The following is a 19,674-nucleotide window of genomic DNA, read 5'->3' as shown; positions in this document are numbered from 1 at the left end:
TGTTGCTATATTTCTTCACCAGACATTTGTCTCCCATCTTCCTACTATTCACCTAAGCATGAAGGGGTGCTATGAGAAGGCAAACTTAGATATTAATATATAATATGAGCAAAAGTTTATCAAGCTAGTTTTTTAGTTTCACAATATTGACCAACTAAACATAGTATGGTTTTATATACTTTCTTTCAAGACAAGATATAAAGCTTGATGAAGCCTTTAAAATTTTAGCATTAAAGTTTCAAATCTTGGCAAGTGTTTGGAACTAGTTTCAAACTTTTAGTATTTTGGTGTCGTCAATGCATTGATACCATTTCTTAGTTAAGGTTGGGTTCACACCACTATCTTAGTGTGAAAGGCTCTTGTCCTAGTTGGCCCAATAGGAGGGATGGGATCAAACATTGACACAAAAGATATGTGTCTGGTCCATGAAGGCTGCCCACTCCATGGCCAACTCCTCCAACAGGTAGACGATTGGCCCATTCTATCTCTTCCAATTGCTACACCAATCACAGGTTGGTGACATAAATTAGCAGCTTGATGGCCATCGGGTGGTGTGAACCACTACACCCAACGGCCATTCTCCAATTCCATATCTTGGGGTGAGAGATCGAGCCTAGCACACGTCCTCATTGTGCTAGGAGTGCCGTCTGTGCTAAACCATAGGCAAATTTTGATGTCACAAATGTTAAACCGAGGTTAATCCAAGGTCAACTAGAATCCTCCCACGTTGTGAGCTTCGTGCTCCTGACCCCAGCTATGGCGTGAGCCTTTATTGCAAAGCTATGGCGTGAGGATAGGCTACAGCAAGCTCCTCCTCTCTCGTTCTCTTCATTTTCGAAATACCAGACCTTCCCTTTGTGCATCTTTCGTTTTTTGCGTGGCAGAGATCGGGAGGGCAGGATATTGTAATTGGATCCTCTGGCTTTCCGTCGTACAGCTGTGACCGGGTGATTTTCTCCGCCGATCGGATCCTTGATATGAGAGAGAGAGAGAGAGAGAGATGCACACATGTTCACTTACCTTCTGTAATTCTTCATGTGTTTATGTGCTGGTTTTTGGCGGGGCGGTTGAGAGAGATAGAGTGAAAGAGAGCGCCTTGCGAAGGATAGATAATGCTGACGTGTCTCCAAAATTATGCACGAATGTTTATGTAGGACTTATACAGCAAGTGGAACACAAGATAACGTAAATCAGGCTATCCACTTCTGTACTGTCCTGTCAACCTGTCTGCTGAATTGGATGGGCTTTGCATTTATGCATATCCAATTGCATCAACACCTTTGTTATCATGCTCGGCCACTTGCCCTCCTTGATTACTTTCTACAAGTATGAGATCATAAGTAACCAATGCAAGATCTCCTCACCATACTCTTTTGGTGCTTGTTTCCGCCTTAGACTGCCTTTTGCTGCCTGTACACGGAGTGCTTTTTACTCTTTTAATGAAGTCCTCGATTTGTCCCATCCCAGAGATAAAAAGCCCATGGAACCCCATCTTGATCTAGAGGGTGCATTTATGCTCCGTATTTTACTCCTTTTGGCAACTTGAGCGGTTGTGCCTCTTGTTGGTGATGCTTTTTCGCCACCAATGAAGGTTTATGCTTACTATACTCCTAGGGGTCTACACTTTGGTTTCGTTACATTCAAACAATTCCAAATGTTATCGCACCAGCAGCAAAGTGCTTGCCTTTTTGGTACCAAAATGGGTCACAGCTGCTCCTACAAGTATTCTGCTCAATGCTGCTGTGTGCTCTTAGAGTGAGCTTCAGCGGCTTGCTGAGTTGGGAGTACAATGGCCCTTAGACCTCTATTAATAGGGAGGGAGGGCTGGTCTGTCCCTCTGCCACATACTGGGAGGCTGGCTGGGGCCTTTCTAGACTCCTGATCTGCTCTTAATGCTGACTCTAGATGGTGGGATGATCCAATCGGATAGCAGTTTCGGTCCTGGTGCTATGGCTTGCTGACCAACTATTGGTTTTGCTTTCCACTTGGCAGGCAGGCTGTAGCCCTGTCCAAATGGCAGTCAGCATTGTTGTCTAGATGGCATACTATCATGTTGCCAAGACGCAAGATAAGGTAACCTTGAGTGTCTCATAGCTGTGTAGGGTTTTATCCATGCAATTACCACGTTCACTACCTGTAGTGATAAGCTCATGGTCAAAGTTTGGGGCCAAACTGGGATTGAATTCTTGACATAAGAATAGCAACTTTTTGTGAAAGAGACACAAGTGTGAATTCTTGACATTGGAATATTCTTCACCTACTTGGGATATGTCACGTTTGTAAATGGTGTCCATATTGACTTTGAGAAAATGAGAAAGGTGAGTAGCCTATTTTAAGAATGATTACTGAGGTCAAGTTTTCTTGGATTTCTCAATTTCTTTCCAACTTGTATTGAAACTTATGCTAAGTTAACATTAACTCTATAAGATTTGTCTAAAGGGGGGGAGAAAGGGAAGTACAATAAGTACAGATCCATTGTGTGGAGATAGATGAGCTTGATGCATGTTTCAAGCAATTGAAACACGAGGTTACAAAAGCTCCTATGCTGCAAATAGTGGATCCTATAAACCATTTGTGGTTGAAACAAATGCTAGCAACTTTGATGGTGATGCAGCTTTGTTCAAGGATAGTCGACTAGTAGCTTTTGAACGTAGAAAGCTAATTGAACCACATTATAAGTGGCCAATGCATGAAAATGAGCGATATGCTGTTATTTACGCATTGAAAAGTTGGGGACATTACTTGTACGGTTCTACCCTTTTTTAAAGTATTTTGGTAATACTTCTGACCTAAGGGGCAAGAAGGCCTAGTGGTTAGAGCCTATGCAAGAATTTGACTTTGAGATTAGTTATCGAAAAGGACCTTCCGATAAGGTAGCTGATGCCTTGTGCAGAACTGTTAGTGTGACTCTGCGGGTCTTTAGAAACCCAGTATAGCTGCTTATGCTTGGGCATTGATGACGACATAAGTGTTGCTTTGCTTGCTAAGTATGTCTTCCTTTTGTTTTTCAAAAAAATATTTGCTACCTCTTTTTTCTTCTCTTTCGTTTTCTTTGTAGTCCTTGACGTCTCCCCCTTTGTGTTTTGCATCCTCTTGCATCTTGTGGATGAGTCACATGGTGATAGAATGAAGGGGAAGACGTCAAGGACCACCTTTTCATCATAGTTCCAAGCATATATGTATGTTTTCCTAGACAAGCGTTCGTAAAATACTCGTATGATAAAGGGAAAACATAACCTTGCTTGTAAAATGAAAAATAGTGCAAAAATGCTCGTATGATAAAGGCAAGCAGTGTTGCAAAGGAAAAATTGTCCAAGAGCTTTGCACTTTGCTCCCTTTCAATAGCCATTTTTCATTTGCTTCTCATGCTTCCCTATGTGATTCCCAAGCACACTGTGGGACTTCCTTTCCACTGCCTGCGTCCACTTCCACATCTAGAGTCCCTTGGGAGTGCAGCCTACGTTGATTGGCTATGCCTACATCTTAAGTAAAAGAAGGGATTGAGCAGTGAAGACCCTGCCTTCGAGAATTCAAGCCATGGTTTTATGAATATGTAGACATATAGTTGTGATGCTAGTAGCTTGGGGCACTTTTCCTCTTTGGGAGGTTTTATCCCTAGTGCATGTGTACCCTAGATACTCTTTGTATTACTTTTTCAGCAAGCAACATGCTCCCAATCTTCTCTGCATCCAACAATTGGTATCAGAGCTTACGATCCCATGTCCCCTTCTGCTGCTTGAAGCTCTTCAAAGTAGGATGATCTTTTTCAGTTCTGGATCTTTCAACTTTTTGCCTATCAGAAAGCTCATTTTTTTATTGTGACCATTTTCAGAGACTTGAGCCAGTTTTTTTTAGTCGAGTTGTCTGATTGTCTATGTGAAGCCTGGGCCCTGGATCAAGCGCCGCTACAGACCTGTAGCTGTTGGTATTTGTAGTGTGGTGAGCTGTCACTGTTCATTGCGACGGTGTGCTCATACTTAAAACAGTCCTGCTAGTTTGCAACTGCCCCATTGAAGTGAAAGCTATAGCATGAAGCCTGCTCATCATCAAGGAATAGGTGTTCCCTTTCAGTAAATCGTTGTAGTCCAGTGCGCTGCCATCTCTTGTTATTCGTGCACTGTGTGCTTCACTGAGTTGCCTGAATGACTCCAAGGAGCTCTCTATCATAGACATATTTTTTTTTTCTGCATCATTCAATGTTCTGCTATAGTATGCCACTGGTCTGTCTTCTTGCTGTAACACTGTCCGAATGGCCACATTACTTGCATCTACTATGGCCAGGAATGGATAATCCCAAGATGCTATTTTCATAACTGGAGGTTTAGTGGCCAACCTTTGTAAGTTGGGGAAGACACGAAGAGCTGCGAAATCTTTTGGCGGTGTGTCTATTAAGGGTGCTGCAGTGGTGAAGAACCCAGGTATGTGAGAGTTGTAGGCCTGGCAAAGCCCTGCGGAAGACTCGATTTCCTGAGCGGTCGTGGGAACAACCCAGCTTGTGATGGCCTGAGATTTTTTGTGGTTGAAGCGAATGTCATTTGTGCTGATAATGTAGCCCAGATACTTTATTTCCATCGGCCCAAATTCACTATTTTTGGCATTGAGATAGAGCTGATTGTCGTGCAAGAGTTGAAGGGCTTTTCACACATCCTTTAAGTGCTTTCTCCGTTGTAGTTGAAAAGATTAGGATATCATCTAAAAAGATGAACATGCACGTCCTATGTGTTTAGAAAATACCCACAGGCGGCATATTTTTAAGACCAAATGGCATGACTACTAACTCGTAATGAGCTTGCTCTGTCCTGAGCACTGTCTTTGGGATGTCAACGTCAAAGATTCGGACTTGATGGTAACCACTCTTAAGGTCTATCTTAGAAAAATATTTTACAGCGTCTAGTTGCTCTAAGATGTACTTTGTGTTTTTAGAGGATGGGTTTGGGCGTGTTCCTAGATACATTACGTACGATGCTCTTGCCTTCTTCAATTAGTTGCTCAGGAGGGTCGCCCCCATCTCAGGCAGGCTGGTTCAGACATGGCGACATTTAGGGTTTACATAATTTGGGGCAGAAACATGTTTGTTGGATTTGGTAAGTATCTCGGATTTTTTCTGTCAATAACTATTTCCTGCAAGCATGGAGTATGAGATTCACTCAGATATGCACTTGTAAGTTTATATCATATGTCCAATGAAGCGCATGTTGCATATCTTTAGAGACACCTTGAGTTCTTACACATGAAGTATGGAGACTTGACGGATGAGTTTCTTACAAAACTAAAGGACCTCAGGGAGCAGCTAGCCAGTGTTGATGAGATTTATGCTCATGGTTCATTACAGTCCTCAATGCATTGCCAAACACTTATTTGAGTTTTGCCTCTACCGTCAGGCTCATGATGAAGGAATCCAAAAGCGTCAGGCTCATGATGAAGGAATCCAAAAGCCCTCACATTTGATGAGTTAGTTTTTGGCTATTGCAGGAAGAGCAGTCTAGGAAAAATAGGTCTGTATTGCCTATGGGGGATCAATGCCAGTCAAAGAGGAAGGGTAGCAAACCCAAGGGTAATTCAGTCCACTCTTTTGACATGGATGCCAGAAAGAGGGTGAGAAACCCAAGAAAGAAGGCAAATGCAATCTACTGTCATAAGCCTGGTCAATACAGTCGTGATGCAAGAAGAGGCTTGAGAAGGAGAAAAAGAAGAATGCTAGTATGGCAGTGATAGATGCAACTGTCACGGGGACGTGAAGTTAGGAACTGTGGCTTACTTTGGCTTAGGGGGCTAGCCCAGGGGAAGAGACACTTCCCAGAAGTCCCTAGGTGCACACACTAGGCCTACTTGCTAGGGGCAAGGCAAGGTTTAGAGGGGTCTTAAAGTTAGACCCAAGGAAACCAATGTTTCATTGGCTAGAAGGGGTTAGGATTTTAATGTGAGGGGCAAACCAATGGAACAGGGGCAAACCAATGTTCCATTGGTTTGCAAGGGTTAGAGCTTTAATGAGGGGGCCACGTGGCCTTCCCTCATGCACACCTACCCTCTTGCTCTCCTTCCAAGGCTAAGGTACGTTTTCTATTTGGATTATTCCTTCTTCACGCATTTCGAGGTGAAGGGGCATGCCGTACGAAGTCCAAGGAAGACTTGACGCCTTGCATTTCTTGGCCTGCACACATCTCGAGGCAGTCCGTACGGCTGTACGGACTGCCATTGAAGGAGTATGTACTTGCTGTACGGGGCTGTTTCACGACTCCCAAGGCAGGTTGTACGGACGTTAATCTACTGGCCGTACGGTCGCTAATTTGCTGCTGCTGCTGCACAGATTCCATAAGTGCTGCTGTACGGATCATTTGGCACGTATTCGAAGGCTCATAATTGCACTACGGAGCTGTTTGTCTTGCTGTACGGACGATTCAATGCAAGCTGTACGACTGTTTTTACGTTGCACGAATCCCAAGTCCATAATTGCACGTTGTACACAGCACTTGCTACTATTGTACAACCTTTGGCTATTTGTATGGACGGATTTCCAGACTGTACGGGCTGTTGTGCGGTTGATTGTACGATTCCTTGCACACACCCCAAGGCAGGTTGCTGGCTGATCGCTTCTCTTTCCTGCCCGTGATCCTCTTGCTCTTTCTTTCTCTTTGATTCCAGCTCGTAATTCCTCTCTTCCTTTCCCTCTCCGCATGTTACTCTTGCTAGCCTCAACACTGGATGTGTCGCTTTTGGAGGTGTTTCGGAGTTGGATTGAAGTTGTCTGAAGCTGGTTTGAGTTCTCTCGTCATTATCCTTTTCATGTGATTGCATTTGGAAATTTTCGGGGAAGTGTCTGGATGCATGGTCATTACCAGTTGGTTATAGTCTTTGTGGAATGCTTGGATACTTTTACAGTTGGTCATGGGCAAATGGTGAATGCCTTAGCTTTGCCTTGGCACTTGGGTGCTAGTGTGTGCACTAGGATGGAATGCAGGTTATAGCCAAGGTTTGGCTTGGACAGTGGAATTGTCCGTGGGGCAGAGCACAAGGGAGAGCCCTTGTTGTTTCATTCCTAAAGAAATAAATAAATACCGGAAGGGGCGCCAAGTGTTTGGGGCCAAAGTGGTGTCTTGTACTTGGTTTCATTGAGCAGGGGCACTCTAGCCTCCATCCAGTTATTTCTCAAGTTGTTTCTAAGTGGTATCGTTTAAAGTTAAGTGGTTGGAAATGATGCAATGTGGCTGTGAATAATGAAAGTGCAATGCAAGTTACGGTCTACTGCCCTTTAGGAAACTGAAGGCCGGTTACAGTGGTTCCATTGCCAGGATATCACCATCTTCCTACAGAGGTGAGCCCTGGGAGTGTTGGGTGAAGAAAGCCCCATTGCATTTTTGTTACAGCCATACCATCAACAATCATGTCGCACCGCGAGAGATCACTGACTATCTCCGAGCAGGAAACAGACAGCTCTGATGAGGAGCACAATACCAATGAGGGTGAAGAAGAGCAAAATGATGAGGGACAGCGTGTTTCTCTCGAGCATGCCACTTAGCATTCGCAGGACGAGGATGATGAGACAGAGGAGCTTGATCCCAATGCCCTTTTTCAGTTACAAATGCAAAGCGCAGTGGGAGCCCTGTCACAGCTGCAACATACTTTCTTGGAGATTATGCAAGCTTATTCTGGTGGTAATGCTCCCCCTGGAAGCAAAAAGCCAGCTAAGAAGAAGCAGACAAAGCATAAGAAGACTCAGAGGCGTGTATCTTTCAGTAGACAGCCACCAGAGATGCCCACAGTCACCCCTGTAGCGGGTAATGTCAATACTTTTCATTCAGTTAATCAAGGACAGCAAGTCCTTCCTCAGCCCATGAACCATCCAGGATATTTTGGTGGAGGATCGGTTTTTCAGTCAATGGTGGGACAGCCCACCGAAGGGCTTGGTATGCCTGGTACATACTTGGGTCGTTTCCAGCCAGGAATGCAGAATTTGCAGCAGCATATGGAGGGTGGAATGCCCCCTACAAATGCCAATATGATGTATGCAAACATAGGGATGCAGCCCGGTATGCAGACAGGGATGCCAGGAATGATAAGCAACACTTGGAGTGTGCCACAGATGCAAGGAATGGGATCCAACGGTCAACCCCACCATGGGCACAGGCGATATGGTACAGAATATGGGATCGATGATGCCTCCATCATATTTACAGCCCCCAGTTTATGATAATCTTACCCCCAAAGGTAAGCTGAAAGATTATAAGGAGGGAGGGGCAGCTGTGAAGTTTGAAACCTCCAATGGGATGCAGGATAGATTGAAGGCTTTGACATTTGTGCAACAGTTTGATGCTGCCTATTCCGGTGGTCATTTCACAGAGTCTTCCAAGGTACGAAAGGCAGCCACCTTGAAGGGTAACGCACTCCAATGGTGGACCAATTTGCTTTTGCAGGGTAAAGCCCCTAACACTTGGATTGAGTTCAAGCAAGTTTTCTCATCTGCTTGGCTCACCACCACTTTTGAAGTAGATATAATGACAGCATGGCATAAGCTGGATGCCGCAAACTGTAAGAATCTTGAAGAGTATAACAAAAAGTTCTGGGAGGCCTTATTGCCAATCAGCTCGTATAGGACCGTATCACTGTCTGAGCAGGTGGAAAAGTATTGTTGTGGACTGCCAAAGGAGCTTTGTGACTATTGCACCAAGACAAAGGTCTCCAACATCTCTCAGCTGATTGAGAATGCTACTACAGCCTATGCTCTCATGCAAGCAATGACTCCAAGATTCAAAGATAAGCAGCAGGATGACTCTTTCACGAAAAGGAAATTTGCCAAGACAACCAAAGTCAAGTTTGATGTGGACCAGCGACCTAATAGTAAGCCCAGTACCAAAGAGAGATTGTCTCCTGAGGAACGGCAAGCCCTATTTGAAGCTGGAAAGTGTTTCCTTTGCAAAGAAGAGGGCCATCAGGCCAAAGATTGCCCCAATCATAAACGGAAACAACCTATGGGAGCACAAGAAGCGAAAAAGGACAGCCACGCGTTTTCCTTTGGTAAAGAGCAGTAATATTGGTATGAATAATTGTAGCAGCCAGAAATTGGAGAGTCTCCTCTTTCTAGGCTGCTTTGTTATTTGCAGGATGTTTATTCCCTGCTAGCTTTGCATGGTAATTTGCAGGATGGTTCTTCCCTGCTAGTTTTGTTGATTTTTGTATCAGTCAGAAGATGGAGAGTCTCCTCTTCTAGGCTGAATGGTAAATTGCAGAATAAGTACTTTGGCTTAGGGGGCTAGCCTAGGGGAAGAGACCCAGAAGCCCCTAGATGCACACACTAGGCCTACTTGCTAGGGGCAAGGCAAGGTTTAGAGGGGTCTTAAAGTTAGGCCCAAGGAAACCAATGTTTCATTGGTTAGAAGGGGTTAGGATTTTAATGTGAGGGGCAAACCAATGTTCCATTGGTTTGCAAGGGTTAGAGCTTTAATGAGGGGGCCACGTGGCATTCCCTCATGCACACCTACCCTCTTGCTCTCCTTCCAAGGCTAAGGTACGTTTTCTATTTGGATTATTCCTTCTTCACGCATTTCGAGGTGAAGGGGCACGCTGTACAAAGTCCAAGGAAGACTTGATGCCTTGCATTTCTTGGCCTGCACACATCTCGAGGCAGTCCGTACGGCTGTACGGACTGCAGGAACGGCATTGAAGGAGTATGTACCTGCTGTACGGGCTGTTTCATGACTCCCAAGGCAGGTTGTACGGACGTTAATCTACTGGCCGTACGGTCACTAATTTGCTGCTGTGCTGCACGGATTCCATAAGTGCTGCTGTACGGATCATTTGTCACGTATTTCCAAGGCTCATAATTGGAGTACGGAGCTGTTTTTCTTGCTGTACGGACGATTCAACGCAGGCTGTATGACTGTTTTTACATTGCACGAATCCCAAGGCCATAATTGCACGTTGTACGCAGCACTTGCTACTATTGTACAACCTTTGGCTATTTGTATGGACGGATTTCCAGACTGTACGGGCTGTTGTGCGGTTGATCGTACGATTCTCTCTGATTCCAGCTCGTAATTCCTCTCTTCCTTTCCCTCTCCTAGCTGCCTGTTACTCCTGCTAGCCTCAACACTGGGGATGTGTCGCTTCTGGAGGTGTTTCGGAGCTGGATTGAAGTTGTCTGAAGCTGGTTTGAGTTCTCTTGTCATTATCCTTTTCATGTGATTGCATTTGGAAATTTTTGGGAAGTGTCTGGATGTATGGTCATTACCAGTTGGTTACAGTCTTTGTGGAATGCTTGGATACTTTTACAGTTGGTCATGGGCAAATGGTGAATGCCTTAGCTTTGCCTTGGCACTTGGGTGCTAGTGTGTGCACTAGGATGGAATGCAGGTTATAGCCAAGGTTTGGCTTGGACAGTGGAATTGCCCGTGGGGCAGAGCACAAGGGAGAGCCCTTGTTGTATGTACCAATTTCATTCCTAAAGAAATAAATAAATACCGGAAGGGGCACCAAGTGTTTGGGGCCAGAGTGGTGTCTTGTACTTGGTTTCATTGAGCAGGGGCACTCTAGCCTCCATCCAGTTATTTCTCAAGTTGTTTCTAAGTGGTATCGTTTAAAGTTAAGTGGTTGGAAATGATGCAATGTGGCTGTGAATAATGAAAGTGCAATGCAAGTTATGGTCTACTGCCCTTTAGGAAACTGAAGGCCGGTTACAGCAACTGCATCTAGTGGTGAAAAAAAGGAATCACCACAAGCAGATGCCCTTCCCCCACGGGTGTATTTGGGAGGTGTAAGAGCCGCATCTCAGAAATTGAGAGGACACCGAAATACTTGAATGACATTTTTAATGTTGGCCGCCCTTATATAGAGTGCAGATGTTTGGAAGAAAAGATGGAATGCAGAGCACAGACATTATGGTTTGATCATGGGATTTGACCCGAACTATGATTGTGACGCTCATTGTAAAATCTCTTGCATAAAACACTTGGCTGAGGCATCGTTCCTAATGCTTTAAAGAGGCTAAATGAATTAATTCATCACAGTAGTGTTCATTATGTTTACTGTTCTATGTTAATCATTTTCATTGCAATTTATATTTCTTTTTAGATAAGTTATTGTATGTAGAATCATTTTTAGATATGAAAAGGAGACCCAGTTGAGAGAGATTGCATTGAACCTTTTACACTTGGGATTTTGGGACCTATGTGGGTCCATAAGGTATGAAGAAATTCTTGTAATCCTATCAAGTTGACAGAATTAAGATATGTTCGAGAGTTATATACTCTCTCATTGATTATATAGCCTTAGTCTAGATAGATTACACTCAAAATCTACTTGCTTAATCTCTTGCAAATTATGCACATGGTGTTTGCTTTCACCGTGCAATGCAGCTATAATCCTTCTATTCATGGTTTATGCTTTTAGTTTCAGATTCACATGTCTCGTGTTATGATAGCTCACTTCACAACATGACTTGTTTGTCTCTCTTGGGGATGCTCCTCAAGGAGGAACTATCACTTGTGCAAGCAACTCCTCTTACCCAAGGAAAGGAGGTTGTAAGGTTGTGCTCACTGCAGCAAATGTGCTCTCTGATGTTTTGTATGTGCCTGGAGTAGAGAATTTGTCAGTTTCAGCCATTGTGAGGGCAGGCATGGTTGTGAAATTAGTCGATGACAGATGCATGACACCATCATTGCTTTAAGTGCATTATGCCATGGCCTTTATAGTCTGGACAGATATCAGTGATTGACACATAATGCATTCTCAATTACTACCACACATGCTATGACAAATGTGGAGCATGGCATGCCCTTGAACGTTGCTCAACAGAAGGCATTGATTTTGATGAGACCTCTGCACCCATGTCTTGTATGACTACTATCAGGTGTATGAGTGCAGGGCACCACATCGTGGATGGGCAGTACATCAGTTGGACATCAAAATTGCTTTCTTGCATTGTGACTTACACGAGTAGATATATGTATCTCAGTCCCGTGGTTTTGTGCAGAAAGGGCAGGAAGCCAAGATTTGCACTCAAGAAAGCTCTATATGGCCTTAAGCAGGCACCTAGAGCTTGGTATGAGAAAATTCATACATACATGGTTGCACACACAATAGTCCAACTGAAAGTACCCTCTATGTCAGGAAGACAAAGGAGGTTTTCTTGGTCATTGTTTTGTACGTTGATGTCATGCTTCTCACAGGACCTCATGAAGAGTCCATCTCAGCCTTCAAATTTGAGTTACATACATCATTTGAGATGTCAAATTTTAGGGCCATTGTATTTCTGCTTGGGTATTCGGTTTTCACAGTGGAGTGATGGTATTGTCATGTTGCAGTCAAAATTTATTCAGAAATACATGCAAAGAAATTGCTTTGAGGATTGCAAGCCTTGTGCTACACCAGTCGAGACAGGTGCTAGGCTTAATCTTCAAGATTCAGGTGAGCCTTTTGACCAGACATAGTACCAGCAGGCTTGGGATGCTTAATTTATTTATGCAATATGCAGCCCCTCCCCCCCTCTTCCCTTCCCTTCCCTTCCCTTCCCCAAGAAAAGAAGCCTTTGGTGTACAGAAGCATGGGATTGTTCTAGACCTGGCTTTGAAAAATATGATGTAGCTTCTTTTCATAATTACGAACACCTAGACATGGTTGAAGGCCGATCAAAACTTTTGATGACATTCAAAATCGTTCTATACCACCTGAACATAAGTTTTTGCCACAGATATGACATTATGTTGTGCTTTTGCCTCTGTAGGTCCCTTTCACACCGACTCTTGATAACTGTTTGGGTGTCTGCAGCACTACAATAGAATTTTGTACACAGAATTAACTTTATAGTTTTTGGCAGTTGGCTACAGTGAATCCAGAGGAGTGCCATTTTTTTTGATGAACGCCTTTATCAATACCTGTCATGGCAAAGGATTCAAGCCAGGTCAGTTAAGGATGGTAATCATTAAATGTTTACTGCATTTACATCTTCTGCTCATGGTGCCAACTGCCTTAGAAGAGCCTTGGTAAAACCTTGTTGATGAAGTAACTTATAATGATATCTCTGCCAAGATTTCCTATTTTTGTTATCACCTTTCTTTGCAAACTTTTAAAAAAGACTGCTGTAGACCTGCGGTTGTTATTATGCCAAGTTCAAGTTCCTTTTTTTCTTTTTTGTCTTTTTTGCTCCTAGTATTGCATCTTATTCCAGATGATTGAGACTTAAATCCGTTGGACAACGGAGCCAGCCTTTCAAGAGTAAGCCAGTTAAAGCATAATTTACTGTCTGAAACACTTCAAGATTGCTGTTGTCTTGCTTGTTTTGGGTGAGTCAGTTAAAGCATAATTTACTATCTGAAACACTTCAAGATCGCTGTTTTCTTGCAGCTCAAGACATGATCTCTAAATTTTGAATGGTTGATATCTAGAATAACATTATCCTTTTTGATTGCAACACTAAATGACCTTTTCTATGTATTGTACAGATAGATTAGAGCCTGTATTTTACATGCATGTTGCCAGTTTGTTTGCATAGTCAGAGAATACTGATTCTAGGATCATAAAACAAGAGTTTGGGTTCTTTTCTATCGCTGGGAAGTGGAGATGAGGTGAAGCATGTCTTAAGAAATTATACTTTTACATTGGAAAGAGGATGGATTCTTAATATCTCTATGTTAATGTCAGTGTTGTGGCTGGGCCTAATGACATAGTAGATGATAAAATTTTAATTTTATTTATTTAATACACAGGAGTTTGGAGATACCTCATTCTGCTAGTGTTACAAATTATCTGATCTTGCAACATTGTGTTTGTTGAGGACTCCCATTTGCAGGAACTCAGTTCCAGTGGATTTGAATGGCACAGGTCTTCACAACTGTATCAACACACTGTTTCTACATGCAGATTGGCAGGTTTACAGTGCAGTTGATGCGCTTCTTAAAGTCAATTAAAAAGCGTATATACAAACTCTCTGAGGATTTTAGCCTCAAGATGAGTATGTGGAGTAGGCATTGGAGTAATTCTCTTTGATACAATGTTTGGTATTCTTATGCACAGAAACTGCTTTATTGGATGAAACTATTGAAGTAGTGAAAGAAAAGGTCTGGAGTTTCAGAAATGGTAAGATTACTCTCTAAGAATTCCTTTAGGCTGTGAATGTTGAACTCTTTCACACATGATTTGATGAGTAGAGGCATTGTAAAGGAAGAGTAACAGAAACTGGTGACCTTTGCAGTTTCGTGTCCTTAGTAGTGCACCACATCTAGAATATGTAGAAATGTTCACTTCCTGATGTATCTGTAGTATTGTTTTTCTCTTTCGTATTTTATACGGAATTGACAATGGTGAATGGGTTTGGTACAGCTTGGAGGGGCGTTGCTGAAGTACTTTGCGGGATTGGTGTTAGCCCAACAATTCTTGGTTATTCGTATGCTCTTGGCAATTATACCTCATTTGTCTTCCTGTAGTGGATAATTGCATTATTCTACGTGAAACTGGGATTCGTAATTCATGATGAAAGAAAAATATAAATATCTAGTAAGGTGAGGGCAGGAAAAATTATACCTGCTTCTGAACCTAAGTTGTTTGGACCTTAAATGTTGACAGGTCAGTGCCACATCATGAAGAAGGCTATGTGAATGAGCAGGATGAAGGCGTGCTGGCTTTGCAAAAGGTTGACGAAGGCGAGATCTCAAGGAAGTCCTGTCCTGGTCCTTTGAACACGGGAAGCTCTCAGGGTGCTATCCCTGAAGAGGAAATTTTTCTCGAGACAGAAGAAGAGGAAGAAGACGTGGATCATGGATTTGCAGAGTCTGCAAGAAAGGAGCTAGGTACTTGCTTTAGCTCATGCATCATTTATCAGAGAGGGATACGATGTGCTTGTAGGTGTGTCACCTGCAGGGGTGGGGAGAATAGTTGATGCTTGAAGAAAAAGATTTGGTAAAGCAAAAAGTGCACCAAGGGGAGATTCCTCCATCTTTATTCTTTGTTGTCATAATCTTGCATGTATGTGAGAAGAAATTGGATCTGGATTTGTGAATATCAAGTGTACTTGACTCATGCTATCCATGGATTTTTGACTTGTATTTTTTGCAGTTGAGAGAAAGTCTTTGACAAGATCGGCAACCTAGTGAGGAAGATGCGACGAAGTTGGAAGGATTAAGGGTATGCTTTTATCGTGTGGAACCTTGTGAACTGTGTTCCTGATTAATGACAGCTGTGTTTGTGAAAATCATAGACAGAATCGGGACGATGCAATCCTATTATGTATGCAATCATCGAGTGACAGTGTGGCTGGATGTGTATATATGAAAGACTGTTTGACCTCTTAAAAGTAGGGTCTCGTTTGCAAGATGTTCTTGGCATCAATCAGTCACCGTGTGCCATGGGTTATAAAATATGTTGCTTTCAACTTTGGATCCCAAAAACTGCACTGAATTTTGCATCTTCATCATCAGTCTCTGCAAAGTTGTGCTACCTCTTTTACAACTCCCATATTTAATTTAAAAAGCTAGATTCACCCTTTTATGTGAGCTAAAAACGCCAGTACATTGCTTACAAGCTATTCTCAACTCGTCTATAATTGCTGAAAAAAGGCAATAGGGTCGAGTGGGTCCTCCACTTTTAAGACGCAACCTATTGGAGCTTTTAAAGAGAAGGGGCCTTGCCTGGTAACGTGCCCCTTGAACACATCAGCGGAGCCAGCTGGCTTCATCAAAGGACCTGGTGGGGCTATTTGCTCCTCCTCAAGCTTTATGTTGAGATTCGTGGAATTTTCCCGCAAGGTCACTGAATAACCATGCTCATCCTGCTATATGCGTGATGACCATTTGAAAAAAAGGCTTTACGACTGTTAAAAAATTAAAAACATCTAGCAACATCATGAAGTTTGAGATTGCCTTACTAATACAAAGGCATTGTATGCCATTTGCGAAAATGTATTTACTCTCTCATAATTCTGGCCACTCGTTGGGTTCATTGGGGCTGTTATGTGTTTATCCCTTCAACAATAGGTCTCCCTCATAAGCTGTTCATCTCTCTTGGTGCCTTGCACCTGGCTTTTAGGACTATATTGGTGTCTCTTTATAGCTCACAAGCTTCTTGTGGTGTGACTCTAGTAGTAAGGATTGTCTACTTAAGGATCGCAACCTTGTGCAAATTCCTATTTCATTGAATTTGCACCTCTCCTCCATGACTAGACTCTACAAGAAAATGCTTTTGTTGGGCAATGTAAAGGTCTTTGGGGATGCAATGTAAAGGACTTTGGGGATAAGGCCAAACAATGTTTCTTCTAAAGGAGCAGTTTGTGGCGTCACACAAGAAGGGAAATTATCACAAATTGTGATCCATCTTGTCTTTTGTTATGTAATGGTAGGCTTGTTTGCTATCTTTTAACCCTTGCAGTGTGTTTGTACATGATAGTTATAAGGCGTTGAAGAAGATATTATGTGCTCCATGCTCTACCAACAAACGAATATTCTTACACCAAGTTTCTTTACATCCTATCAAATTTGAACCCAATCAATAAAAGATGGATATGACTATAAACTAAGACAAAGTATTAACTTTGAGGTATGGAAATCTAGCTTGATTGTTGTTGAAATGTACATGTGCATGATAGAATATATTCATAGGTGCTAGAATAAATGTAAATTGTGATTGATTGCATTGTACATAATGGGTCTAATGTGTAGCTCCCCCTCCCCCTCTCTTCTTTAGAGAAAATGACTTTCTATTAATGCTTTAAAAAGACCAGACATACAATTCAGCAATCTGTGTGGCCCAAATCATGGAAGAAATAAAAGTAGACAAACATTGACTGTCAACAGCTTGTTTTTCAAGAAACCTAGCTTAGTGTGTAGGCCAACAACTAGAGTAAGGGGGTTATCCAAGTATGTTCAACCAATGTACCTCCAATCAATCACATTCCAAATATCATGTGGGCCATGAATTGTCATATGCATCTCTCTCATCCATGCTCTTTCTTGTTGTAAAAGAATCGTGATAATTAAGACATTCCCTCACTCTCTTTATATAAAACCTATCAAAATATTCAATGTCACTCTCACTAGTGAAGGCCTCCCTCTGTGATTATGTAGAAGACACATGTTGGGGAAGCCTTGTAGAAACACACCTTTCTCTCAGTGATCATGTGAGATCTTGACATCTTGCACTCCCATATTGTTCACAGGGTGCAAACAATATCTTGCCAAATGGCAATGAGGGTGGCTACAGTAGCGGGAACTTGGTGGCTTCTCATCAAGCTACAAGTGACCTAAATGTTCTAAGTAGTGATGTTGGTCACCATGTCCCAAATACTATCATCGGGTAAAGAAAGCATCCTAGCCACAATTTGGAGGTCCCCCTACCAAATCCTTTGTGCTATGGGAGCTCCACAAAAAATGCGGGACTGTCTCAAGATCACTATCCGCACATTGGTGGCACCTCCCATCAATGCCCATTTGCTCCAGCCATGGGCCAATTGACAATCCTCCATGGGCAACCACCCAGATGAAATGTGTGATCTTTTGTGGTCGACAGATGGTCCACAAATGCAAGCAAACTCTAGAAATAACTTGTTCGGTGTCCTGTTGCTCGATCCAATGCTGTCTCTCGAAGGAATTTAGGCAGCCGACTCGAGTTGAAGACGACCAATGTGTGTCGTGTATGAGAAGAAGGGACCTCAATACACTAGACCTTTTCGAGTGCCCTACTCTAGAATGCCAAAACCACTCACCTTGATCCCACTGTACCTTAGGAAGGGACCGATCCTCACATAACCAAAAGCACCTTTGTGATCCATCTTGACTCGAATTGGCTAGTGCCGGGTCAATGGTCTACTCCTTGCCTAAGTGGTCCAATACTATAATCCTTTGCCACCTAAATGCCTAGGCCCAGGCGTGACCCTAGACCCAAGCCCTTTAGGCCCTATTAATGCAAGTGCTGCCAAGCCCTCTGGCTTCCCGCCTTAAACCATGGTCACATGGTATTATAGTTGACGTAACATCAATGATGAGTGCACAAACCGTTCATAGAACAAGGGCTAGCCTCACGATAGCTGAGTGATTTTTGATAGTGGCCAATGGCAAGAGGAAGAAATTGTTGTTAAAGACATGGCAATCTTGGAATTTCATTCTAAATAGCTTCTTATTGGAGACATGTTTCTTCAAGGTGCACTAAAGGCTGAGGGACAATGATGCTTTCAATTATCACACTATTGTATCTTTATCGTGTGCTTTTGGTGACAAAGCCAAGGATGGATAGAAATACTTTGCATGACCTTTCTTATTTGAAGGTAAAAGTGTTGATACCCTTAAGGTCCCCTACAAGTTGTGTAGAGAGCATACCATACACTTTGTGTAGAGACCAAAATGCATAAATATCTCTAAACAGGAGCTTCTTTCCACTCTTTGGGGTTCAACGTTCTCTTCACATTTGTATTCATGTACTTGACCTCCTTATGTCCATCTCCCTCAAGACTATTGACATGTGATAGAATTCTCTAAACTTGAAGTATCCCATCCCCCTCCCTTCTTCTCCTTGTTTCTCCCTCCTCCTCACCCTTGTTCACTCTTCCACAATTGTTAACTTCATGAATCTGTGAAGGAAACTAGCTCTATACTACTAAACTCTACAACTCTTTTTGAGCCCTAGACTCTTCTTAGACCTTGCAAAACTCTCTCAAGCTCAAACACCTAGTTAGATTTCTCAACCCTATCCTCCTTCAAAACCCTACAAGACTTTCATAAACCCATAACCTGTATGGAGGTGAGAACCTCCATTGAACCTTGTGCTCAACACTTCTTTTTTACCTAAGTTCATACAAGAACCGCTTTCTAGTCTTTAACCTACACCTCTTATCAAAACACAACCTGAGGACCTATGCTATAATTGTGAATGCCTATGCTACAATGAGCAGCAACATGAATGTAGGTGGCTAGACCCTTGAAACTTGGAAATGAGAGAAAAATTGACAGTATATTGGTGTTATTACTTGGGGAGGTTAGCACTTTAAGAAAATTTGGATGACATGTTGCTTGCATGAAAAAGAATGGCTATGAAAATCACCCATGATAAATAACTCAAGGCAAAGAAGTATGAAAATGCTTCTAATTATTGCTAACATTACAAAATTTTACCTCAATGACATGCTCCAAAATTTTGACTTCCATAAAGTAATTAACTACTACTGATCACAAAAATTAACACTCTAAACACCCGCATTCATCTTCTCCATTGCTCAATCCTTTCCTATTCAATTTTGCAAACCTCCTTGTCTTTTTAAACCACCTTTCCACCATGATTTTTTCACCCATCACGTCCACCTCTAGTGACCGTTTTTCCTATCCATCACCTCCACACCACTACCGCCTTTTATGTCCACAACAACTCCACTTTCATCCTCCATTACCACTTTTTTTGTCCAACAACTCCACCTCCACTTTCATCCTCCAACTTCACCTCCACTTTTTTGTCCATCCTATCCACCTCCACCTTCACTCCCATCCACCTCTTCTTCATCTGTACCTCTGCTTAGGGTATTCCCCTCTCATTCCAGTCTCTCTTTTACTTCCCCCTTTCTTTTTTCTTCCCTCCCCCCCCACTTTCTATCGCCTCCCCTTTCCCCCTTTCTCCCCTTCTTTTCTTTCTTTCCTTTCCTCTTTCCTTTCTCTTTCTCTCCACTTTCTATTGCCTCCCTTCTCCTTTCCCCCTTCTTGCTTCCATCCC

At 42.7% G+C, this 19,674-nt stretch overlaps 1 protein-coding gene across 2 annotated transcripts; it reads left to right on the top strand.

The window, feature by feature from the left end:
- Positions 1–697: 697 nt before the first annotated feature.
- Positions 698–15,472, top strand: LOC147882378 (uncharacterized). 2 transcript variants are annotated; one of them, XM_087400876.1, is made up of 7 exons: positions 698–947; positions 12,819–12,892; positions 13,781–13,859; positions 14,005–14,067; positions 14,311–14,374; positions 14,554–14,777; positions 15,043–15,472. In XM_087400876.1, exons 2-7 carry the CDS (start codon positions 12,872–12,874, stop codon positions 15,075–15,077), a joined length of 486 nt encoding a protein of 161 aa, XP_087257002.1. In that variant the 5' UTR covers positions 698–947; positions 12,819–12,871; the 3' UTR covers positions 15,078–15,472. The 2 variants fall into 2 exon arrangements, with proteins under 2 accessions (XP_087257002.1, XP_087257001.1); XM_087400875.1 differs by having other exon boundaries at positions 700–947; positions 12,809–12,892.
- Positions 15,473–19,674: the final 4,202 nt, after the last annotated feature.

Source organism: Dipteris shenzhenensis, chromosome 29, assembly GCF_047967505.1.
Source record: "Dipteris shenzhenensis isolate YYH24624 ecotype China chromosome 29, Dip_SZ_1.0, whole genome shotgun sequence".
Lineage (NCBI taxonomy): Eukaryota > Viridiplantae > Streptophyta > Polypodiopsida > Gleicheniales > Dipteridaceae > Dipteris > Dipteris shenzhenensis.
Note: the sequence above shows the minus strand (reverse complement) of the source record. Positions and strands in the feature narration are given on the sequence as shown.